This window comes from Dipodomys merriami, unplaced genomic scaffold (genome assembly GCF_024711535.1).
Source record: "Dipodomys merriami isolate MVZ:Mamm:240054 unplaced genomic scaffold, mDipMer1.0.p SCAF_4, whole genome shotgun sequence".
Classification (NCBI taxonomy): domain Eukaryota; kingdom Metazoa; phylum Chordata; class Mammalia; order Rodentia; family Heteromyidae; genus Dipodomys; species Dipodomys merriami.
In genome coordinates this window covers 39,827,545-39,853,722 of record NW_027205603.1, presented here as the reverse complement: position 1 = coordinate 39,853,722, position 26,178 = coordinate 39,827,545, and the positions used below count along the sequence as shown (strand labels likewise).

Here is a 26,178-nt window from a genome sequence, read left to right as displayed (position 1 = left end):
ATATAAAGAGTGCTTGGTACTAGCAATATTTAGATTGGAGATGGCTGGAAAATTACACTAAATTGAAAATTTTGGAAATTGCAAATTTCAGTGGAAAATTACTTTTTGAATTACTAAATAGGAGCTAAACTGCCTTTATGTTTAGAAGATAGCTTATCAAATGTTTTTTTCTGGTTTAAGTATCAGATTCCTTTCATTCTCATAAAGATTTGAAAGACGTTGGCTATTCTAAGTAGGCTTCCCCTACTTAGGATTTGTTGTATCCTATTCATTTCCCTTACAGTACCTATCACAAATTTAATTATCTTATTCATTTCAGTTGTTTGTCTCTCACACCAAGATTATAAAATGATCTACAAAGGTAGACACTATAGCTTAATTTATTAATGAATACCTTATCATCTAGTATAGGACCTGCACATAGTAGGTACAAGTAAGAGTTTGCTAAATGAATGAACATAGATTATTTCAGCAAAACGAATATATGGTGTGAGCTTGAAACTGCTGGAGGTACAAAGATGAATGAGATATAGCTCTCACCTGTCATAAAATTACCTGCAGGATCACCACACTGTCAGTTTTCCTTTCTATAGTCATGAAAAATATAAAACCTCAAAATATGACTGACATGACATATTAGAAAAACTTTTCAAAAGCCAGGCACCAGTGGTTGAGTGCCTGTAATCTTCACTACTCAGGCAGGTGAGATCTGAGGACTGTAGTTCAAAGCCATCCTGGGCAGACAAATCTGAGGCTTTCATTTCCAGTTAACCAGTCAGTAAAAAGCTGTAAGTTGAATTGTGTCTCAAATGGTAGAGTGAGGGGCTGGGAAGGTGGCTCAGTGGTAGAGAGCTTGCGTTGCATGCATGAGGCCCTGGGTTTGATTCTTCAGTACCACATAAGCAAAAAAAAAAAAAAAGCTGGAAGTGGTGCTATGGCTCAAGTGGTAGAGCGCTAGCCTTGAGCTGAAGAGCTGAGGGACAGCGCCCAGTCAGTATTGGCACTGACAAAAGGGAAAACTCATTCAATTAAATATCACGTGCGCACACGTGCACACAGACAGAGATACTGTGTATCTTCATGAAATAGGCTCACTATGTAATACCAAGAATGTGTTGGTATTTTTATTCCTTTGAGTTTTGGGAGGTTTTTCTGAGGGAGAATGGTTGCTGAAGGTTGAACCCAAGGCTTTCCCTTATTTTGCTTTTAAATAGCACATTCATTAAATAAAATATATATATGATTTATATCATCTTTTGTTCAGTACAGACTATTTGTGTAACTAGTTACAATCACTTTGAATCATATCTCTCAGAAAATGGAACAACAGTGTTCTTTCTATAATGTTTGAAATCTTTTTAAATCTTTTTTTTTTTTTTTTTGGTCGGTCATGGGGCTTGAACTCTGGGCTTGGGCACTGCCCTTGTGCTCTTCAGCTCAAGGCGAGCGTGCTACGGCTTGAGCCACAGTGCCACTTCCGGTTTTCTAGTGGTTTATTGGAGATAAGTCTTACGGACTTTCCTGCCCAGGTTGGGTTTGAACCGCGATCCTCAGATCTCAGCCTCCTGAGTGGCTAGGATTACAGGCGTGAGCCACCGGTGCCCGGCCTTAAATTTGTTTTATTGAGAGCACTAGAAGTATTGAACTTAATTTTTTTTTTTTTGTCAGTTGTATTTCTTGAACTCTGGGCCTGGGTCCTGTCCTGAGCTCTTCAGCTCAAAGCTAGTGCTCTACTACTTGAACCACAGCACCACTTCTGGTTTTCTGGTGATTAATTGGAGATAAGAGTCTCACAGACTTTCCTGCTGGGGCCGGCTTTGAACCTCGATCCTCAGATCTCAGCCTCCTGAGTAGCTAGTATTACAAGTGTGAGCCACCAGTGCCTGACTTGAACTTAATTTTTTGCAGACTGTCATCTTCATTATTTAAATAGTACCTAGATGACTCCAAATCAGGCTTTTTAGGGTAGGATGCTAATTTTTTTTGTAGACCAGTTTGTATTGTGTGGTATATGACTCACTGTCTATACTCAGCTAATTTATTTTCTTCTTACTTTACTAAATATATAAGTTTTTTTTAAGAGGTAAAGACACAAAAATAATTTGTCAGTGTAAAGTTACATGGAATTAACTAAGCTACTTGTAATATTTACATCACTACAAAGGTCTCTGGTTGAGAAGTTGAAAACATTTCATTTTGATATACTTTTTATACCTTCTTTCTTGAAGTGTATCCTGTAGTATTTTTTCATAATACCTCATTGTGTGTCTATGTGTGTGGTCTGCATTAAACCCAAAGCTTAATACGTGCTAAGCATTCTACTACTGAGTTAAAACACCAGCCCTATTATACCTCTTGATGTTCACAAATGTCTCAGGATTTTCTAGAATCATGCTTGAGACTCATGGTTATTTTTTTAGGATGATATTGGTCCTAAATATTATTTCATCCTTTTTTTTTTTCGAATGCTAGATGAGGGTAGTTTTCAAATAGTTGTACTGCTTTTGTATATTCTTTATATGCCATCTGGTAGTCATATTTATTTATATGCTACGTATTTGTAGTGAGAGAGTAGTCATAAAGTTCAATGAAAATGAATGTGTAAAATTAAGCTGGGTGTAGGTGACTTAAGCCTGTAATTCTCAGCCTGAGGAGGCTGAGAACTGTGGATCATGCTTTAAAGCCAGCCTGATCAGGACAGTGAATGAAACTCTTCCCTCCAATTAACCACCAAAAAAGCTAGAAGTGGAGTTGTGGCTGAAATGGGTGTCTTGAGCAAAAAGGTCAGGGACAGCACCCAGTTGAAGGACAGCCCGAGTTCAGGCCCCAGGACTGACACCCTCCCCCCACAAAAATGCACATAGGTGCATTTAAAGCTAAATGTATATATTGTAAATAGTGGTTTTGTATAATCATGCTTTGAAGATTAAACATTAATTATATTCCTTATCATCAGCCATTTGATATATTTCATTTTTCTTTTTTTAAATTATAAGATGTTTAAAATTGGAAAGAATTCAGAAATGTATACTATGAAATACGGTAGTTAACATTACAGAGAAAATAATTATTAGCAGGTTGGATATATTGTATTCTTTGCTTGTTTATTGTGTCTATGCATATTTATACATAATTAGGTTTATGTGCATGATTGTGGTATAAATATGTCCTTTTTTTTAACTGATAGTGACTAAAAGTTGTATGAATAGATACATTTATGGGACTGAGTATAAGATAAGCAGGCATATCTTTTTTTTTGTCGGTTGTGGGCTTGAACTCTGGGCCTGGGCACTGTCCCTCAGCTCTTCAGCTCAAGACAAGCGCTCTACCACTTGAGCTACAGCGCCCCTTCCAGTTTTCTGGTGGTTAATTGGAGATAAGTCTCATGGACTTTGCTGCTGGAGCCGGCTTTGAACTGTGATCCTCAGATCTCAGCCTCCTGAATAATGAGGATTACATGTTTGAGCCAATGGCGCCCACAAAGGTTTGACATATAGAGGGTTAGATGAGTAATTAGATGGGAGGTCTACAGAAAGAGTGGAGATGTGGCAACAATCATTTCAGCAAATGAATACCTTTGGAATTCTAGTAGTAACAGTGCTGGGTTCATACTTTAAATTTAGAATAACTCATTATTTTTGGAATTTAAGATGCATTAAATTTATTTTTACTTGAATTCAGAATTAATTTTAAGTATTTCTTTTGGAGCTTTAAAATATATTTTGTCTAAAAACATGTCCCCGCTGGGAGGTAGGTACTCATGACAGGTATAAGGGAAGATAAATGTAGTCAAAATATTTTATGTACAAATGGAACAGTGAAGCTTGTTGAGCTTGATTTGGGGAGTAGGAAGATGGGATAAGGGAGAGTGACAGAAGGAGTGAATTTGATTAAGGTACATTGTGTGCCTATATGGACATACAAAATGAACCCTTTGTACACAAACAGTATTAACATCAGAGAAAAATGTATTTCATCTAGTTGTTTCATTTGGACTTTATTCCCTTGCTTCATAAATTGCAAAGTAGAAACTTTTTAAAACTACCTTTTAAAATTAACTAATTTGCAGTTCTGGGAATTGAACACAGGGCATGGTGCTTCCTAGGCCAGCACTCTACCACTTGCACTTTGTCCCCACAGCTCTTTAGTTTGCATTTTGTTTTTGAGATAGTCTTGCTAACTTTTCCCAAGCTGGTCCTAAACACATGATCTCTCCCTACATCTCCTAAATAGCTGGAATTACAAGTATACACTAGTTGGTTAGTTAGTTTGTGAGCGTCCTGGAGCTTGAACTCCAGGCCTGAGCATTGTCTCTTTGCTTTTTTTTTTTTTTTTCCAAGGCTAATACTCTATGACTTGAGGCAGTTCTACTTCCAGATAAGAGTTTCATGGACTTTCCCACCCATGCTGGTTTAGAACTGTGATACTCACATATCAGCCTCTTGTGTAGCTAGAATTATAGGCATAGCCATTGGTGCCTGGCTTTATACTTTTATTTTTGTTGGTCGTGGGGCCTGAACTCTGGGCCTGGGTGCTGTCCCTCAGCTCTTCAGCTCAACGCTAGCGTTCTACCACTTGAGCCACAGCGTCACTTCCTGCTTTTTCTTCTTATGTGGTGCTGAGGAATCGAACCCAGGGCCTCATGCATGCAAAGCAAGAAGCCTACCACCAAGCCACCTTCCCAGCCTCCATACTTTTTATTTTTTATTGAGACATAGTAACTATATGTGTTTATAAGGTCCAATGTGGCATTTTAATACCTATGTGCAATATGTAATGATCAGATAGGGTTATTGGCATACCTGTCACCTCAGACATATATCATTGCCTATGCTGGAAACACTTAAAATCCTCTCTACTAGCCTGTAGACTGTCCCACCACCCTCCTTCTCTCTGTGTCTATCTAGCTTTTCACTTTTTTCCTCAAGACTGGTGCTCTACCACTTGTGCCACACATCCATTTCCTCTAGCCATTTTAAACTGTACAGTTAGGGGCTAGAGATATGGCTCAGGTAGAGAAGAGCATTTGCCTAGCACGCATAGACCCTGAGTTCAAATTCCAATAACAACAACAACAACAACAACAAACCCCAACCTTCTCCCCCCCCAAAAAAAATTGTAGTCAACCATAGTTATCCTACTGTTCTATAAGACTATTAGAAGGTGTTCCTCCTGTTGAACTGCATTTCCACATACCTGTTAACCATCCTCTATCCCTCCTTCTCCCCATCCCTTCCTGCAAATTGCCTTTTAAAATATTTAAAATTAGAAAATTGGACTGATGACCTTTTAAACTTACTTTGTTTTTTAAAAAACAAACATCTTTTTTTGTGCTAGTCCTGTGTCTTAACTCGGTCCTGGGCAATGTCCTTGAGCTTTTGCTGAAGACTAAACTGTTCTTCCACTTGAGCTACAGCTCCACTTCGGCTTTTTGGTGGTTAATTGGAGATGAGTCTCATGAACTCTTCCTGCCAAGGCTGGTTTTGAACTGTGATCCTCAGATCTCAGCCTCCTATGTAGCTAGAATTATAGGCATAGCCATTGGTGCCTGGCTTAAAAAACAAACTATTTTAAAAATTAAAGATTACTTCTTATCAAATAGAAAAAATTGGGTAAATGAGTGGGAAAAGGATCTATAATACTGTTGCCATATATAACTACTTTTTAAAACTACCTTTTAAAATTAACTAATTTGCAGTTCTGGGAATTGAACACAGGGCATGGTGCTTCCTAGGCCAGCACTCTACCACTTGCACTTTGCCCCCACAGCTCTTTCGTTTGCATTTTGTTTTTGAGATAATCTTGCTAACTTTTCCCAAGCTGGTCCTAAACACATGATCTCTCCCTACATCTCCTAAATAGCTGGAATTACAAGTATACACTAGTTGGTTAGTTAGTTTGTGAGCGTCCTGGAGCTTGAACTCCAGGCCTGAGCATTGTCTCTTTGCTTTTTTTTTCCCCCAAGGCTAATACTCTATGACTTGAGGCACAGTTCTACTTCCAGATAAGAGTTTCATGGACTTTCCCACCCATGCTGGTTTAGAACTGTGATACTCACATCTCAACCTCCTGTGTAGCTAGAATTATAGGCATAGCCATTGGTGCCTGGCTTAAAAACAAACTATTTTAAAAATTAAAGATTACTTCTTATCAAATAGAAAAAATTGGATAAATGAGTGGGAAAAGGATCTATAATACTGTTGCCATATATAACTACTGTTCAGGTAGAACTGAAGACTATAGGAGATAGGCTATCCATAGAAGACAAAGTACAAATAAATTACTTAATGGCAGTAGTATAGACTTTTTGTTTACACACAATAAATTGATTAGAAATGTTTTACAGTTGTATTTTGAAGAAATAGTTGAGAATCTAAAGTAAAACTAATTGGAGACTTAGAAAAATATTCATTGACTGGGGCTGGGAAGGTGGCTCAGTGGTAGAACGCTTGCCTTGCATGCCTGAGGCCCTGGGTTCGATTCCTCAGCACCCCATAAGCAAAAAGAAAAAAGCAGGAAGTGGCGCTGTGGCTCAAGTGGTAGAGTGCTAGCCTTGAGCTGAAGAGCTGAGGGACAGTGTCCAGGCCCAGAGTTCAGGCCCCACAACCGGACCAAAAAAAAAAAAAAAAAGAAAAATATTCATTGACATAATATTTGCTATAGGTTTTCCCTTGCATATCCTATAGGATATGGTAGAAAATGGTAGAAAAAAATCATCTGTTTTTGCTATGATTCTGGTTTATTAAATTCTCCAGAAAATATTAGTTATGTTTGATAGCTTTAGCATTGAAGAATAGTTACCATGTTACTTCAGTTACTGTTTTTCTGCATTGTTTTCAGGAACTGTTTAAAAGGAAAATCCACATTTGTAATACCTTACTGTACATTCATCCTACCAATACCAATAATGATACTGTTTGTTTGGCACGGTACCTGATCCTGAAAATAAAAAGTCTGATAGACCACTGACTGTTCCCTGACTAAAAATCTTATAGTTAAGAAGTAAAAAGATGGGGCTGGGAAGGTGGCTCAGTGGTAGAGCACTTGCCTTGCATGCTCGAGGCCCTGGGTTCGATTCCTCAGCACCACATAAGCAAAAAGAAAAAAGCCGGAAGTGGCACTGTGGCTCAAGTGGTAGAACGCTAGCCTTGAACTGAAGAGCTGAGGGACAGTGCCCAGGCCCAGGGTTCAGGCCCCTCGACTGGACCCAAAAAAAAAAAAAAAAAAGAAGTAAAAAGATAAAAAAAGTAAATAAAATCAGCTTTGTATAATAATAGGCTGGCGTATTATGTGTGCATATGAACATCAAAGCATACCTATCTAACCACCACTTGGAAGAATCCTAGAGGAACTGATGTCTAAGTTGAGTCTTTAAAAAAAATAGCTAGCCAGGCACCGGTGGCTCATGCCTGTAATCCTAGCTACTCAGGAAACTGAGATCTGAGGATCTCGGTTCAAAGCCAGCCCAGGCAGGAAAGGTCTCGAGACTCTTATCTCCAATAAACCACTAGAAAACTGGGAGTGGCGCTGTGGCTCAAGCGGTAGAGCGCTTGCCTTGAGCTGAAGAATGCAGGGACAGTGACCAAGCGCAGAGTTCAAGCCCCACAATGGACCAAAAAAAAAAAAATTCATAGCAAGTATTGCCCTTTCAGGGAACTAGAACAGTTTGATGTTATTTTATAGGAATCAAGTCAAGCTAAGTGAAAAGCAAATCAGTTCTTACAGTGCTTATATGCTATAAAGAAGAAAAGTTGGGTTTTGCCATATGGATTTGGGGGAACCAGTAAAATTTAACTTTGAAAGTTTTAATTCTTCACTATTCGAAGGGGTGATTTGGGGAGGACAAGAGGCAAAGGCAAGCAAGTTAAAAAGCAGTGGCAATAATATAGGCAGGAGGTCAGGCCTGAATTGTTAATACAGTAGTAAAAAAGTTGGATAGAAATGCAGTAGAAAATGATAGGTCTGTGATGGTCTTGCACAAAGTATTGTAATTGCTTGTCCCTTTTCTTGTTTCTGTTACCACTTTTCTTTTTTCCAACTATGTTTTATTTGGGGGGGGGGCGGTGGTAATAGTACTGGGATTTGAACTCAGTGCCTGGGCACTGCCCCTAGTTTTGTTTTGTTTTCCTCAAGACTGTGCTCTGCTACTTGCCACACCTCTGTTTCCTTCTTTCTTAGTGGTTAATTGGAGATAAGAGTCTCACAGTTTTATTTTCCTAAAGAGATCCTTAGAATTCAACCTCCTGAGTAGCTATGATTACAGATGTGAGCCACTGAAGCCCAGTTCTCCAACCATTTTTTTTTAATGCCATAAATATCTTTAAAAAAAGAAGACTGGCTAAGCTGGAGTTGTAGCTTGCCCTCAGTGTTCAAATTCTTGTTCTGTGAAGGAGAGAGAGAAAAAAAGGGAGAGGGAGAGAGGACGCACAGACTATAGACAAACTCATACTGACCTCAGACTGCCTGGGTAGTGCCATTAGATTTGTTGTACCAGAATTGGACCTCTAAATGGGAGTTTAATGTCATTGGAAAGTGAATATGTTTTGGAATGATAAGCAAGATAATCTGTTTCCATTAATTAGTTAGCTATATGATCAAAAGTTATTTAAGCAGTCTGAACTTGCTTCCTTGTTAGTAGAACCTAATTGTGGTGAATAAATGAAGTGCTTTCTCAGATAGTAGAGGCTTGAATGGTATTTATTCTTCCCTTACGTCAGAAAGCAGTGGATCACAGTACAGTATATATGTGGTATTCGAATGTCATAAGGCTTGGGGGCTAATGAAGAAAATATCTGAAATGGCTTTTTATGGGAAAATTATAGCAAAAATAAGGTTGAGAAACATTGCCATAGTGCAAGTGGTCCTGTTCTTTCTTGTTATTAATGTTCATGTGGTCATTTTTGAGAGGAGTCTATTATTTTGTCAGCAGATTATAGTCTTCCCAAACATATTTAAGTGCCACCATATACATTGTGTTTTCCAAATAAATGATGGCCTAGGGTATTTTAGAAAATATTAAGTATACTAGAATAATAATAATTTAGTGAAAGGTTATCACCATAGAAATAATTTATCCAAATAATTTTAATAAGTTTAGAAATCAGAGTTTCTGCAGGAATTATTAGTAGTTCTGTATAATATTCAGAGTTAAAAATTAAACATTTCTGTGTGTTTACTTTTAAATTAGCAAGCTACTAATGGCATCATTAGTAAATTCTGGTTAACTGAAGCTTTGGGTTCCAAGCCTTTTAAAATTTGTCTGTTTTAAACTGGCACACAGAACAACTAGCTAACTGCTACACAAATTCCTATTCCCGTGATTGTGGGAAGGTATTACAGGTAATACTGATTAATTAGCATCATCAGTTACTGCCATTCAGATCTCAAGTCTGACTGTATAATTTTATACTAGGAAAGACAAAAGTTAACTTCTTTGTTAAAATTTAAAATTTTCCTAATAATAAACTAGTACACATACATTAACAGAATAGAAGCATCATATGAAGAGAAATATATTCTGCAAAACTAAATTTTTTAGGTTCTTTCCATTCTTTTGTATCTTCAAGAATGATTGTTATTCACAATTTTTTGGGAGGTGGTGCTAGGGATTGAACTCAGAACAGCCCATGCTAAGCATTTATTCTACCATTGAACTACAATATCAGCCATATTGTTTTCAGTATTGTATTTGAAACTTCTTACTGAAATAGACATTATCGAGGTATCTTTTATGCACAATAAATTTGCTTGTAGATATTTTGTGTGTGTGTGTGTGCCTGTGTGCCTGTGTGTGTGCCTGTGTGTGTGCCTGTGCCTGAGCCACAGCTCCATGTATGGTTCTTTTGGTGGTTAATTGCAAATAAAGACTGCTTATACTGACTTTCAACCATGATCTAGTCCCAGAAATTACAAACTAGTTTCCTTTGAGTGAATTGAATCTTAAAATGTTTTGTCTATTGTACTCACTATTGATCATGGAATTGTAGTGACATTTTAAAATCAGCTCCTGCATTTAAAATTTGAGGAAATTCATTATTAAAAATACAGCTTACTACTTGGTGCTGGTGGCTTATGTCTATCACCCTAGCTACTCAGGAGGCTGAGATCTGAGGATTCAAAGCCAGCCTGAACAGGAAAGTCCACAAGACTCTTACCTCCAATTAACCACTAGAAAACCAGAAGTGGTGCTGTGGCTCAAAGGGGTAAAGAGCTAGCTTTGAGCAAAAGAGCTCAGGGACAGTGCCTAGGCCCCACGTTCACACCCCATGACTGACCAAAAAAAAAAAAAAAGCCAAAGTGGCTGTGTGGCTCAAATGGTGGAGTGTCAGACTTGAAAAATAAAGCTAAGGGACAGTGTCCATGCCCTGAGTTCAAGTCCCAGTACTGGCTGGCATGCTCGCTCACGCATGAGTGCGTGCATGTGCATGCATGAGGTAGCTTGCTTTCCTCTTTTGAAATGCTACATAGCATTGAAATACTGTATTCTTCTGTGACAGCTCTTGAAACCACAGTCAGCTTGAAATTGTCCATGCATTTTCTAGTGTTCCACAGACCTGCTGCTCTGTATCATCTTAGACCTGGCTACTTCACTCATTTAGGAGCTCTACTTTTAATCTCTACTCTGGACTAATTTGTGTTCAAGCATCCCTGAGTAGCACTCTTGGTTATTGCTTATTCTATTCTGTTTTTGTCTTACAGGAGAAGATGTATGGTCTTATGCAAAAGGACTTCCTCACATGTTTCAGCAGGGTGGCGTATTCTACAATATTATGAAGAAAACCATGGGTATAGTTAATTTCTGATTTTGTTCTCAGATAATATCTTCATTCAAGCTGTTAGAGGATTAAGAAAGTTCAAATAGTATTCTATTAAAAAATATTTTTAGCCGGGTGCTGGTGCTCACATGTGTAATCCTAGGTACTCAGGAGGCTGAGATCTGAGGATCACTGTTCAAAGCCAGCCTGGATAAGAAACTCTGTGAGACTATTCTCTCCAATAAAAACTATTAAGAAAAAGCCAGGAGTGGTGGTGCTATGGCTCAAGTGGTAGAGCACTAACCTTGAGCAGAAAGAAGCTCAGAGATAGCATGTAGGCCCTGAGTTCAAGCCCCAGGACCAGCAAAAAAAAAAAATTCTTTGCCAAGGATTGTAGTACATGCCTACGAGTCCCAGGTGTTTGGGATTCTAAAGTAGAAGGATCACTTGAGTCCAGGAGTTTAAAGCTAGTCATAAGCAATATAGTAAATAATAAGATCCCTGTGGTTTTTTTTGCACATAAACAAATGTGCATATGCACATATATACACACGTATATACATATACATATCATATGTATCTTGGATAGTATGTATGATGTATATTATATAGTACATAATTTATATTAAATACTATAGTACATTTTTTAACAAAAGTGTAAAAAATTAGTTGTTAAGTACAGAGTCACCATAAATCTGCTTCAGTTAAAATAGATTATCCTGACATGGTCAGCTGTGTTTTCTGCTATTACTGTATACTATATTACCAAAAATTTCCTATCACTCTTTTGCTCCTAGACTCTAGGCAGAGTTTAAATTACATTGATCCCTCAATTGTTCTATAGACCTTGTGATAGGTTAAAATCCATGAAGTAGCAGAGTTACATAGCTGTCCCTCACTATATTGTGGTTCACTTGCTGCTACTTCACAGGTTTTCACTTATTGCAGGGGTCTCTGGAATGTAACTCCCGTGATAGGTGAGGGATCATTAGTTATGTATTTTTTTTAAACCCAGAAATACAGTGAACCATGACATAGTGAGGGACGACTGTATATATAATGTGTGTGTGCTCAGTGCTTCAGCCATGGCTCCATCCCTTTTTGTGCTAATTATTAGAGATATGGTTTCTTTCCTTTTTTTTTTTTTTTGCCTGGTCTGGCCTTGACTTGATCCTCCTATTTATGCTTCCCTGAATAGCTTAGATGATTGGTTACCACCAAAACACCTAATTTTTTCTCTTGAGATGAGTCTCTTGAATTTTTTGCCCAGGCTGGCCTACAACATGACCATGATCTCTCCCTGTTTTCCTTTCCCACATAGCTGAGCTAACAGGCACACACCATACTGTTCCCAGCTATTGACTGAGATAGAATCTTAAGAACTTTTTTCCTTGGACTGGATTTGAACCACTAGGATTACAGCTGTGGTTTAGTAGTGCTTGGCTTAAATTATGTATATAGCTCTTAATAACTAAATAATGGTTATAATGCTAGTAACTACTTTAGACCAGCTAAAACAGCATTTTTCTTTTTCTTTTTCTTTTTCTTTTCTTTTTTTTTTTTTTTTTTTTTGGTCAGTCGTGAAGCTTGAACTCTGGGCCTGGGCACTGCCCCTGTGCTCTTCAGCTCAAGGCAAGCTCTATACCGCTTGAGCCACAGCGCCACTTCCTGTTTTCTAGTGGTTTATTGGAGATAAGAATCTCTCAGACTTTCCTGCCTGGGCTGGCTTTGAACTGAGATCCTCAGATCTCAGCCTCCTGAGTAGCTAGGATTACAGGCGTGAGCCACAGGCACCTAGCTACAGCATTTTTCTTGCTGTTGTGTTTAGCTCTGATTAGAATGTAACTCCTAGTTTTCTAGGTTTTGGGAAATAGCACACTTTACACTGAACCTCTTTGACATTATGTGTTTATTATTTGTAAAGGTATATACAGTAATATATAAGTTTGTAACTACACCTTAGGAATTTTAGGATCTTAAGAGAAATTACCAGGGCATATGCTTGGACCTCTTAACATCAAAGATTCAGATGCACGATTTTTGGCTCCCAAATTTTTCCTTCATCTTATCTCACAGTTTGCTTTGTCCTCTATAGTCATTAAGTGTAGAATCTCTTTCATTTCTTCTTCATAGGCTTTTTTTCTTATGAAACTTCTCCAGCTTGGCTATTGTAGAAATATACAAACATGTAAAAGTAGTAAGAATATCATAATGAACCCTCAATGACCCACCTTCAATGATTATCAATGTATGTCTACCTTTCCTTTCTCCTTTCATTCTTTTTTCTTTTTTATTGTCTTTTCTTCTCTATTCCTTCCCTTCTCCCCTTTCCATCCCCTTTACTTTTTTCTTTCCCTTTTGCCTTCCCTTCCCTCTTTCCTTGTTTCTTCTCTTCTTCTGACAAGGGCCTTGTTATATAGCCCTAGCTGGCTTTGAACTGACCACCTTACTACCTTAGATTCCTGAGTGCTAGGATTACAGATGTGTGCTACCATGCACCTTTCTCAACTGGACTGGGTTCTTGTTTTTGTGTTGGTCCTGGGGCTTGAACTCAGGGCCTAGGTGCTGTCCCTGAGTTGATTTTACTCAAGGCTGGTTCTGTACTATCTGAGTCACAGCTCTACTTCCAGCTTTTTGGTAGTTAATTGGAGATAAGAGTCTCACCAACTTTCCTGCCTAGGCTGGCTTTGAACTCAGATTTCAGCCCCCTGAGCAGCTAGGATTACAGATGTGAGCCACTGGCATCTGGCTTTAACTGGACTTTTTAAATGTAAATCTCAGATATAATATGCTATCATCTATAGTCTGCAATATCTATCTCTGAAGGTAAAGGATTTTTTTTTCTGTTGTAATAAAAAATGAGAGTAGGCACTGATGTCTCATGCCTGTAATTTTAGCTACTCAGGAGACTGAAATCTTGAGAATGGTGGTTTGAAGCCAACCTAGGCAGAAAGTCTTTGAGACTCCATTTTCAAAAATAATCAAAAAGTCAGGCTCCTGAGATCCTGTCCCCTCCCCTAAATAAATAATAAGTGAAAGACTACAGTACCACTTCACATATAAATTATATGAAAATACCCAATACTGAAGAAAACAAAAAAAACTTACTGTTTATGTTCATAGTGCCAGGCTCAATTCTGGGTCCTTGTGTATGCTGGGAAAGCACTGTACCACTGAAATACATCCCCAGCTCCTTAATAGTATTTTAAATACTATCAAGTAGTATTCAAATTTCCTTGCTACTTAATTGTCCCTAAATGTTTTCTTTTTCTTTTTCTTTTTTTTTGGGTCCGGTTGTGGGGCCTGAACTCTGGGCCTGGGCGCTGTCCCTCAGCTCTTCAGTTCAAGGCTAGCGCTCTACCACTTGAGCCATAGCGCCACTTCTGGCTTTTTTCTTTTTGTTTATGTGGTGCTGAGGAATCGAACCTAGGACCTCATGCATGCAAGGCAAGCACTCTACCACTGAGCCACCTTCACAGCCCCCTAAATGTTTTCTTATTTTGCCATATTTGAAATAGGACCAAAGAATGTCTTTTTTAAAAAAAAATTGGATTATTGAGGTATATTTTACATAAAGTCATATTTTCCTGCTTAGACATACAGGTACAAATTCACTATCTGAAATGCTTAGAATAGAAGTATTTTGGATTTTGAAATATTTACATACATATAGTGAGATATCTTGGAACTGGGACTCAAATCTAGAATTCATTTATGTTCCTTATATATCTTATATGAAGGTAATTTTATACTATATTTTAAGTAATTTTGTGATATGAGGCAATTTCAGTGTGAAATTTTCTACCAATAATGATATACTATATTGAAAACCTTTCAGATTTTGAAGTATTCTGAATTTCAGACTATTAGATTATCTATACTGAACCTATATATGAATTTTATATGCAATATATTAATTTTGAAAAACATGTACAAACATGTAATCAACATAAGCTATAGAGTATTTTCGTCAGTCTAAAAGGTTGCTTTGTGACCTTTATAGTCAGTCCCCCTTGCTTAACACACACTGATTTGTTTTTTGACCCCATATGTTTACCTTTTTTGTTTTATCATATAACTGGAATCATTTAAAGTGACATTTTTGTATCTGGCTTTGATTTAGCCTAGGAGTTGACAAACTATGCCCTAAAGGCTATTGTAGAATTGTTGCCTATAGTATGTAAGGCTTTATTAGAAAACAGTCATATTCATGTATACATATTATTTGTGGCTGCTCTTGCACTATAGTAGCAGAGTTAAATATTTTGTGACAGAGACTTTATATTCCATAAAACCTAAACCAGAAATCATATTGCCCTTTATAGTAAACAATTTGCCTTTTTCTTTTGTTTTGAATTTTGAAGGATGAAGTAGAGAGATTTATTTTGGTCAACTATTTTAAGTGTTTGTGGCCCAAGATCTGGTGACAGTTTTACTATTGGCAAAATCTGTCTTTGGCTAGAGATAAGAAGCATATGTGTATATCGTGTGTGTGTGTGTGTGTGTGTGTGTGTGTGTGTGTGTGTGTGTGTGTGTGTGTGTGTGTGTGTGTGTGTGTGTGTGTGTGTGTGTGTGTGTGTGTGTGTCAGTACTAGGACTTGAATTAAAAGCCTAGGCACTGTCCTTTAGCTTTTTTAAGGCTAGCACTCTCCCACTTGAGCCACTTGGACTGTTTTGCACTCCTGTGATAGTTTCATTTATTCTGTGTTCATGTTAGCATTTGGTAGTGTCAGTTTTTGTTTTAAAAAGTATTCTAAAAAACAAAACCACACACAAAACTATTCTAACCAGTTTTATAGTACTATCTCACATTGGGTGTGTGAGTATATATATGTACATGTGTATGCTAGTACTGGGTTTGAACTCAGGGCCTAGGCGCTGTTCTTGAACATTTTTGCTCAAGGCTAATATTCTACCATTTGAGCACAGCTCTACTTCTGCCTTTTGGTGTTTAATTGGAGTTAAGAGTCTCATAGACTTTTCTGCCCCGGCTGGCTTTGAGCCTTGATCCTCAGATCTTAGCATCCTGAGTAGCTAGGATTATGGGCATGGGCCACCAGGGCATGGGCCACCAGTGCCTGGCTGGTTTTATGTTTGTTTGGTTGTTAGTTGTTTTGTTTTTGTTTGCAGTGTTAGAGTTTGAACTCTGAGCCTTGTGCTTGCTAGGCAGGCACTGTACCACTGAGCTATACTTACAGCCCTTTGGTATTAATTTGTATTTATCTAATAAAGTGATGTTGATCAACCTTTTTTTTTTTTTTTTTTGGTTGTGGGGTTTTAGCTCTGGGCCTGGGCACTGTTTCTGAGCTCTTCAGCTCAAGGCAAATGTCTACCACTTGAACCACAGCACCACTTCCGGTTTTTGGTGGTTAATTGGTGATAAAGAGTCTCAGGGACTTTCCTGTCTGGGCTGGCTTTGAACAGAGATCCTCAGATCTCAGCCTCCTGAGTAGCGGATTACAGGAGTAAGCCACCAGCACCAGGCTTGACCAACTTTTGATTTGCTTATTTGCTGTCTTTTTTGTCCATTTTTAAATTGATTTAATTTTTTTCTTATTTTGAATTTTGAGGGGTGTGTGTGTGTGTGTGTGTGCTCGCTCGTGTGCGTGCGCACGCTGATTCTGGAGCTTGAACCTCAGGGCCTGTGTACTGCTTCTGTGCTTTTTTACTCTAGGCTAGTGCTCTACTAGTTGAGCCACAGCTCCACTTCTGGCTTTTTTTTCCGCTTTGTATTTAGTTGGAGATAAAAGTCTTGTGGAGTTTTCTGCCCAGGCTGGCTTTAGGCATGAGCCACTCTGATGCCCAGCTGAGTTATGAGTTTTAGTTTATATTCTTAACAATCACCATTGATTAGCTAGATGTTTAGTAGCAAATATTTTCTCTCAATTTGTAACTTATCTTTCATTCTGTTAATAGTATCTCTTGAAGACCTTTTATTTTTGGTTGTGGGGCTTGAACTGTGGGCCTGGGCCCTGACCCAGCTCTTCAGATCAAGGCTAGAGCTTTACCATTTGAGCCGCAGCACTACTTCCAGTTTTCTGAGTGGTTAGAGTCTCACAGACAGGTTGGCTTTGGACAGGTTGGCTTTGAACAGCGACCCTCAGATCTCAGCCTCCTGAGCAGCTAGGATTACAGTTGTGAGCCACCAGCACCCAGCAAGACCATAACTTTTTCCAGTTTAACAATTTTTTTCTTAGTTTTATTGTAAAGATGCTGTACAGAGGGGATATAACAATTTTTTTTCTTTTAATGGTTCCATCTTTTTCGGTCTAATATGAGAACTGTTTGGGCTGAGTGTCAGTGGCTCATATCTGTAATCTTAGCTGCCCAAATGGCTGAAATCTAGAGGATTGCAGTTTAGAGCTGACCCAGGTAAACAAAATGCCAGGCTGGAAGCATGGCTTAAGTGGTAGAGTGCCAGCCATTACCAAGCAAGCCAAGCAAGTTGGAGGCCTGAGTTCAAGTCCCCAACATGGGTGTACACTCACATACAAACATATATCTTTGACTACTCCAGTGTCATTAAAATGAAAATTGAATTCTGTATTTTTTCTAGGAGTTGTAGAGATATAGTTTTAAAGTTTATGATCCAGCTATAGTTTGAATAGTAAATATATATATACAGCATTATTTTAAATACAAAACCAAGTTGATTGCCTGGTGCCAATGGCTCATGCCTGTAATCCTAGCTACTCAGAAGGCTGAGATCTGAGGATCGCAGTACAAAGCTAGCCCAGGCAAGAAAGTCTGTGAGACTCCTATTTCTAACTAACCACCAGAAAACTGGAAGTGGCTCTGTAGATCAAGTGGTAAAGTGCTCAGGGCCCAGGACCTGAGTTCAAGCCCCAGGACCGATCAAAAAAAAAAAAAAATCAAGTTAGTTGATTATTTATTGCATGTTATGAGTCAAGGTTCTTTTTTTTCCCCCATTTTTTGGTATGGATGTCCAGTTTTCTTAGTGTAATTTATTTAAAAGGTGACATTTTATCTATTAAATTACAGTGATGTAATTAAGTTGGCTATATGTTATACATTTGAAAATCATGAGTTAGAATACAATATGCAAGTCTGGACACTGGTAGTTTATACTTGTAATCCTAGCTACTCAGGAGGCTGAGATCTAAGGAATGTAATTCAAACCCAGCCCAAGGAAGAAAAGTCTGTAAGACTCTTATCTCCAACTAACCACCAAAGAGCTGGAAGTAGAACTGTGACTCATATGGTGTAGCACTAGCCTTAGCAAAAATGCTTGGGGACAGATCCTAGGCCCTGAGTTCAAGCCCCAAGACAGCACCAAAAAATCAAAAAAAAAAAACAAAACCCAAAAGCCATATGCATTAAGGTATAGTTAAAATTTCAGTTGGCCACATATGTGTAAATCTAATTCTAGGATCTTTACTGTTTTGGTATTCTATGTGTCTATCCCTTTTTTTGGGGGGGAGGGAGGGCCCTGGTCGTGGTTCCTGAACTCTGGGCCTGGGCGCTGTCCCTCAGCTCTTCAGCTCAAGGCTAACGCTCTACCACTTGAGCCACAGCGCCACTTCTGGCTTTTTTCTTATGTGGTGCTGAGGAATTGAACCCAGGGCCTCATGCATGCAAGGTAAGCGCTCTGCCACTGAGCCACCTTCCCAGCCCCAATATGTGTCTCTTCTTTTACTAGTAAACATCTTCATTATTCTCTTTCTCTCTTCTTTAGGCAATTTTACAGGATTGAACTCAGAGTCTCAAGCTTGCTAGGCAGGCAGTCTACCACTTGAACGAGATTCCTAGCCTTTTTTTGTTTTCTATGTTTTGGAGATAGAATCTCACATTTTTGCCTGGGCTTATTTGGACTGCAGTCCTCCTATGGATGATAGGCTTGCATCACCACATCCAGGTCTTGTTTTAGATCTTGTTGATATTTTCTGGGCTGGTATTGAATATCAACCCTCTCACCCCCTTCTGAATAGTTGGGATTATAAACTTGAGCTACCACATCTAGTCTTGGTTATTGTATCTTTATGAAATTGGATGTTTAGGCTCCAGGTCCTTATTCTTGAACTTCTGCATGTGAGATCTAACCACTCATTTTAAATAAAAATATGAGTAATATTAAATGGCAGAAAAAGGAGATTGATTGTGAGAAGAGGCAAGGAAGCACTTAAACCCATCTTCATCCATCTTTGGGGTGCTGACATGAGGTTGAAGTTTAAACAGTAAACTTGAGGTAGGAAAAAGGAGGTATGCATAATTATTAAACAGTCTGATCAAAGTTTGGCCTGCTGTTAATCATTATGAGGTGTTTGGGGAGCTTATTACCAATGTCCTCACTTTAGGAGAACAGTTGTGCTCAGGATAACCAAATAGCAGTTGCCTGTCAGGTGGTCTGTCTAGAGGAGGAATTCAGTTGTTCCTTTTCTTGGGGAAATTTCCCACCCTTCTATCTTCCTGGAATCTAGTCCTTCCTGGATTCCAAGGTGATTTTACAAAGTGGATACCTATAGAGAGAATGGCTTAGATAGAGCAATTATAGAGAAAATTAAGGCTGGTATGCCAAAATTTTCTCCTGCTTTTAAAAAATAGTGTGCCTCTAATAGGATATTAGTGCTTTTCAGCAAAAGCAGCATGTAAGTTCCTATTACATTGTAGCAATTCTTGAAGCCAGCAAGTAAGAATATTTGGTGGTTATTTTTTAACTTAGTTTGCAAGGTGGACACTGTTGACTTATGCCTGTAATCCTAGCTGCTCAGAAGGCTGAAAGCTGAGGATCGTGGGGAGCCAGCCTGGCAGGAAAGTCTGTGAGACTCTTATCTCCAAGAAACTACTCAGAAAAAGCCAGAAATGATGCTGTGAGTCAAGTGGTAGAGCACTAGCCTGGAGCAAAAGAAGCTCAGAGACAGTGCATAGCACCAACTTGTCAACCTTTACAAAAGTCTATTTTTATTGTAAAAAAAATTGCATTGAATGTAGAAAAAGTCAGGGACATTTGATGTCTTGACAACACTTAAGTCTTTCAACTTATGAAAATGTTTTATTTCTCCATTTATGTAAGTCTTTAATAATTTCATCAAAATTTTGTAGTTTTTAGCATACATCTCTTATGAATACCTTGCTTATCACCTCAATATTCATATATTTTTTGGGTGCAATTGTAGGACATAGGTTTCAGAATTTTCAATTTCCTATTGTTCATTCCTACTGTACAGAAATAAAATATATTGACCTACCCATTATCTTGCCAAACTCATATTTGTTCTTCATTTTAGCAGATTCTTTGTAATTGTCTCTTAAAAACAGCTCAAATGGCTTTTATTTCTTTTATCTTTGCCTTACTGACATGGCTAAGACCTATAATTCAATGTTGAATAGAAGTGACAAAGGGGGACTTTATTGCCTTGTTCCTTATCTTGGAGCTGGGAGGGAAGTATTCAACCTGTAGGTTTGTTCATAGGACATTCCCTTCTATTCCTAGGTTTGCTGACTGTTTATATTGGGAATGAACATTACATTTTGTCATCTGTTCTTTTTGCTACATCTGTGAAGATGGCTATGTAGTTGTTTTCATTTAATTTGTTGATAGGCTAGATTTCAATGGTTGACCTTTGAATATTGACCCAACTTGGCATGATGAATTCAAGTTGCTAATTTTTGGTTCAGTGTTTAATAGTCTATAACACTATTTAGTACAATGGTCTATAATACTATTGAATACAAGTACTATTTAGTACAAGAATAGTGTTCACTACGTATATTCTAATTTGGAAACATTCCTTTTGTTTTCTGCTACTATGTGTGTGCATGTGCCACACGCATGTTTTGATACTGGGGCTTGAACTCAGGGTCTGGCCTTGTCTCTTAGCCTTTTTGCCAGTTAATTGGAGATAAGTGTTTCAGATTTGTCTGCCTGGGCTAGCTTCAAATGGTGATCCTCAGATCTCAGCCTCTTGAGTAGCAAAGATTACAGGCATGAGCCACTGGTGCCCATCTCTGCTAACTTTTGTAATAACTAATTGCCAGAATTCATCCATGAACCATCTATGCTTAGAGTTTTCTTTGTTGGACAGTTTTTAGTTGTGGATTTCATTTCTTTGGTAGAATAAGGTGTGTTTTTTATTGTAAAAATACTGTACAGAGGGGTTACAGTTACATGAGCAAGGTCATGAATACATTTCCTATCAAGCATTGTTAACTCCTTCTTTGTTTTTCCCCTACCCTCCCTTCACTCCCCCTTTCCTCCCTCCCCCCACCCAAGATATGTTCTTAAAGTTAACTTCTTGAGTAAACTTTGATAGTTTTGTCTTTCAAGAAATATGTTCATTTCACGTAAGTTAACAAATACATTGGCACAGAGTTGTTCATAATAATCCCTATTGCTCTTTTTTAATGTCTGTAAGATCCGAAGCTCTTTCATTTCTGATATTAGCAATTTATGACATACACATACACACACACTTTTTCTGACTAGTGTGGCTAGTGGTTTATCAATTTTATTGATCTTTTCAAAGAAACAACTTTTGGATTCACTGACTTATTTTTGTCTTTTCTGTTGGTTTCATTGATTTCTTTTTTTTTTTCCTTGTGTTTTCTTGGGGGTTTAATTCCTTTTTGTTTGTGTCTGTGCTGGTACTGGGGCTTGCATAGGCCTCCTGCTCTCACTCAGCTTTTTTAGCGCAGGACTGTCACACTAACATTTGAGCCATGCCTCCATTTCTACAGTTCTAGCTTGATGTTGGTTATTTGGAGATAAAAAGTCTCTTAGATTTATCTGCCCAGGCTGAGATTCTCAGTAGCAAGGATTCTAGACATGAGCCTATAATATATAATATCCCTTTTAACTGTCCATCTTTTTCTTTGATCATACTTTGTGAAATGTGTTGATGTCAATTAATGGTTTTTAAATATTAGATATTAGAAACAATTAGGAGGATCTTAGTAATTTGTGTAAATATCTACCTTCCATGCAACTGAAAATGACTCTTCCCTTAGTTGTTTCTTGTAATGGGAGGAAGTTAGAGAGATAAGAGGTTGATATGACAGTGGCTGCTTTGGTTATTTTCTAAATACTTTTTATATTTCTAGTTTGAAAGTATTGAAAAATGTTAACTGTAGTGCCGAGACCATTCACTGGGGTAAGAATTTTTTTTTTTCATCCTAGTGCCATGGGCTTACGCCTTTAATCCTAGCTACTCAGGAGGCCAAGACCTGGAAGATCACAGTTCGAAGCCAGCCCAGGCAGAAAATTCTACGAGACTACATTTCCAATTAACCAGCAAAAGGCCAGGCTGTGGGCGTGGCTCAAGAGGTAGAGTGCTGCTGGCCGTGAGCAAGCAAGCCCAGGGAGCTCGAGGCCCCTGAGTTCAACCCCCTAGTACTGGCCAAAAACAGACATTAGTAGTAATAAAAAATAAATTTTTCAGTAGATGGTTCTGGGACATCCACATACAAAAAAAGGAAGTTTGACCTCTATATGAACCATATGTAAAATACATTCAAAATCTAACAGACCTAAATGTAAGAGGTAAAAATCTAGGAGAATCTTGGAAAAAAATATAGATAGAAAATTTCTTGATCTTGGGTTAGATAAAACCTATTATAGCACCAGAAGCTTAAGCAACCAAATAAGTTGGTAATTGAAAAACAGACTTTTGGGCTGCAAAGAACACTATCAAGAGAGCTGAAAGACAATATACAAAATAAAAGGATTCTTTTTGCAAACCACATATCTGATAATGGGCTTATATCTAGAATAATAAGAACTCATAACATCTAAACAAAAAAGAGATACAGCTCAGTTAAAAAATGGTAAAGGATTTGAGCAAACATTTCTCCAAAGAAAATAAATGTTTACAAGCACATGAACAGTGCCAATCATCAAAGAGTCAATAAGAATTTGCTGGCACAGATGTAAGAAAATTGAAATTCTCATGTACTGTTGGTGAATTGTAAAATGGCATGGCCAGTTAAGAAAAGTGTCTGTCAGTTCTTCAGACATTCAGCAGATTTCCTGTATGACCCAGCAATTCCCATCTTTAGTATGTACCTAAATGAAATGAGAATATGCATATACTCAAAGATTGTACATAAATATTCATAGCATTTTTCATAATACTCCAATATGAAAATAACCCAAATGTCCATCATTTATGGACTGAATAAAATGTGGCATATCCATACAATGAAATATTAATTTGGTAATTTAAAAAGGAAATGGTACATGTCCCATTATGGAGGAAAACATCATAGTACGTAAAAGAAGCCTGTCACTAACGACTGTATAATGAAATGTCCAGAATAGAAAAATCTAGAGAAACAGTAAATTGAGGGTTGCTTCTGGATAAAGAAGATATATAGCAGGAGAAAATGAGGTTCACTGCTGATTCATTTTCTTTTAGGGAAAATATTCTAAACATCTAGTGATGATTAAAGAACTCCGAATATACTAAAAACTCTTTAATTGTATACTTTAGATGGGTGAATTGTATCTCAGTCGAGTTGTATCTTTTAAAACATTGCATGTAGTATTTTTTCTTATTAGATAGTGAGCTCTGGAGTCAAAACACCTGAAATCAAATTCTTATTCTATCACTTCCTGTATGACTGCTCAGTCTCAATGTTCATTATTTGTTAAGTGATCATGTCAGTTGTTAGGAGGGTCAAATAAGATATGCATATAAAGTAGTTAACAAAGAGCCTCGTGCCTAATAAACACTTAGCAAATGTTTGCTACTATTACTAGAATTCCAGTTGCTACTTTCCGGATTTCTTTTTAAAGTTCTGTTCTCTGTGTGTGTGTTGTTGAAGGTTTTTCCCAGAGACTTGTGTATGCTTAGCATGTGCTATGTGACTGAACTATAAAGTTATTTTGACTATAAAGCAGACTTTTTTTTTTTTTGAGACAGTATTTTACTGTGCTGTTTTTGACTGGTCTTCATCTTTAAGTTCAAGTGATCCTCCTCCCTCAGCCTCCCCAGTAGCTGGGATTACAGCTACTTGGAAAAGTATTTTAAAAATAATTGGTTTAAATTGTAATAAATTTCTTTGCAGTGGTAAATACAGAAATGAATGACAAATTGTTTTAATACTTGCATAGATTTCATAGGACTATGTAGCACCTAGCTTTGCTTGTGTTTGAACTTGGTAAAAATGGAATTATTCTGCATATATTCTTCTATGACTTGCTCCTTTTATGCAATATGTATTCAAGTTTATCTATGTTGGTGGGCTCAACTATGGTTTATTTTCACGATTGCATAGTATTCTATTGTTTTTAACACAGTTTATCCATTGTTCTGCTGATGAACTTCTGGGTAGTTTCCAGATTTTTGATATAAGGAGCCATGTAATTATAAATAATAGTGTACATTTCTTTAATGTAAGGAGAAAGAAATTGTTGGAGAGGTGATACTGAGGCTTGGGGCTTAGTAAGTGCTCTACCACTTGAGTCATGTCTCTGTCTCCTCCTTCCCCCTTTTTTTGCTGGTGCTCGGGCTTGAAGTCAGGTACTGGGCACTATGCCTGAGCTTTTTTGTGTTCAAGGCTAGTGCTCTACCACTTGAGCCACAATGTCATTTTCAGCTTTTTCGAGATAAGAGTCTCTTACTTGACAGGGCTGGCTTCAAACTGTGATCCTCAGGTCTTAGCTTCCTGAGTAGGTAGGATTATAGGTGTGAGCTACTGGCATATGGCTTGGTTCTTTTTGCTTTAGTTTATTTTCAAACGTTTTGCCCAATGTTAGCCTTAGTCCAAAGTCCTCTTATTTATACTTCTTGTGTAGCTGGAATGATAATTATATACCACCATATTCTTGACTACTTTTTGTGATGTTAACTTTTTCTTTGGACAGACATAGAACTGAGATCCTCCCAGTGTGAGCCCCCTATGTAGCTAGGATCATAGGCGTATGCCACTACATCTAACCTGTGATAGAGAAATTTTAATGAACCTTAAATTCAGAGAACTTTATGCTTTATAAATTTTAAGCAGTTTATTCATTTCCAATTGAGTCCTTTTCTTCAGTTATTTAAAGTACTCTTAAAGAGACACATTAGAACTACTGTATAGCTTTTTGGGGTGAAGGAAGGAACCCTTCTTAATATCCTTCACAAAGAATAACAGAGCATTTCTAAGTTTGTCCATTATCTCTGTCTGAATAAACATAGCACTATTTTATTCTTTTTTTTTTTTTTTTTTTTTTTGGGTCCGGTTGTGGGGCCTGAACTCTGGGCCTGAGCACTGTCCCTCAGCTCTTCAGCTCAAGGCGAGTACTCTACCACTTGAGCCACAGCGCCACTTCTGACCTTTTTTTTTTTTTTTTCTGCTTATGTGGTGCTGAGGAATCGAACCCAGGGCCTCATGTATGCAAGGCAAGCGCTCTACCACTGAGCCCCTTCCCAGCCCCTATTTGATTCATTTTTAACTATTATGTGTGTCAGGTATCATAACTTTATTTGTAAATATAAATTTTAATAGTTTCATATTATCCTCCATCAAGTTTGTTATTCTGGTTGTTTTGAAAAGTTTAAGTTGGTTCCCAGTGTTTCACTAAAAATAATGCTATAATGAATGAGTATTAAACTGATTTTTCCAAGATAAATTCAAACATCATAGCAGCAGCCTGGAAACAATTAACAGAGTCCTCTTGATCCAGTATTGACTCCCTAACTGACATTAGTCTCTGTAGTATATGCTTTATATATATATATGGCGCTATATCCCATCATTATTCTTACCTGATTTATTATAATCTGTTCATTTGTAAAGCCTCATGATTTTTCCAAGATAAATTCAAACATCATAGCAGCAGCCTGGAAACAATTAACAGAGTCCTCTTGATCCAGTATTGACTCCCTAACTGACATTAGTCTCTGTAGTATATGCTTTATATATATATATGGCGCTATATCCCATCATTATTCTTACCTGATTTATTATAATCTGTTCATTTGTAAAGCCTCATGATTTGTTCTAGTAAAACGGATATTTAAACTCTTCCTGGCCTTACAATATTCTCTTCTTTGCTACTTTTGTTTCTGGAGCTATGGTTTTTAGAGCTCTGAAGTAGGTGATTAAAGACAGTAAATGGATTCTATGCCATTTATTTGTTTGTTTATGGTGCTAGGGACCAAACTTAGGGCGTGAACGTGGTAGGTACACCCTTTTTCCACTAAGCTACATTTCCAGCATCTTTAAGTTTTGCATATTTATTTTTTGTCAGTTGTTTCTGCCAAAAGTATATCAAGGGAAAATTCTGCTTGGAGTTTTATTGACTGATACTTTATCTTTTTGAAAGTTTATACTTACTTTATACTTTTTTAGAGCCATGTTTATTTGAAATTATTATTTGATTCAGTAAATAGAAATACATTTTCTAATAGAATAATAATTATTTTTTAAAGTCCCCTAACGAACATAAAATCTATGATAATGCTCATTATTGTAATAGACT

At 37.6% G+C, this 26,178-nt stretch overlaps 1 protein-coding gene across 2 annotated transcripts in view; it reads left to right on the top strand.

Annotated features, from left to right (window-relative positions):
- Positions 1–26,178, top strand: part of Vcpip1 (valosin containing protein interacting protein 1) — a 37,174-nt gene that overhangs the window by 5,573 nt on the left and 5,423 nt on the right. Inside the window, exons 2-3 of one of the 2 annotated variants that reach the window (XM_069990837.1) lie at positions 10,699–10,785; positions 21,889–22,035. In XM_069990837.1, the coding sequence (XP_069846938.1) occupies positions 10,699–10,785; positions 21,889–22,035 (234 nt within the window). The remainder of the gene's footprint in view (positions 1–10,698; positions 10,786–21,888; positions 22,036–26,178) is intronic. The other variant, XM_069990838.1, reaches the window with a different exon arrangement.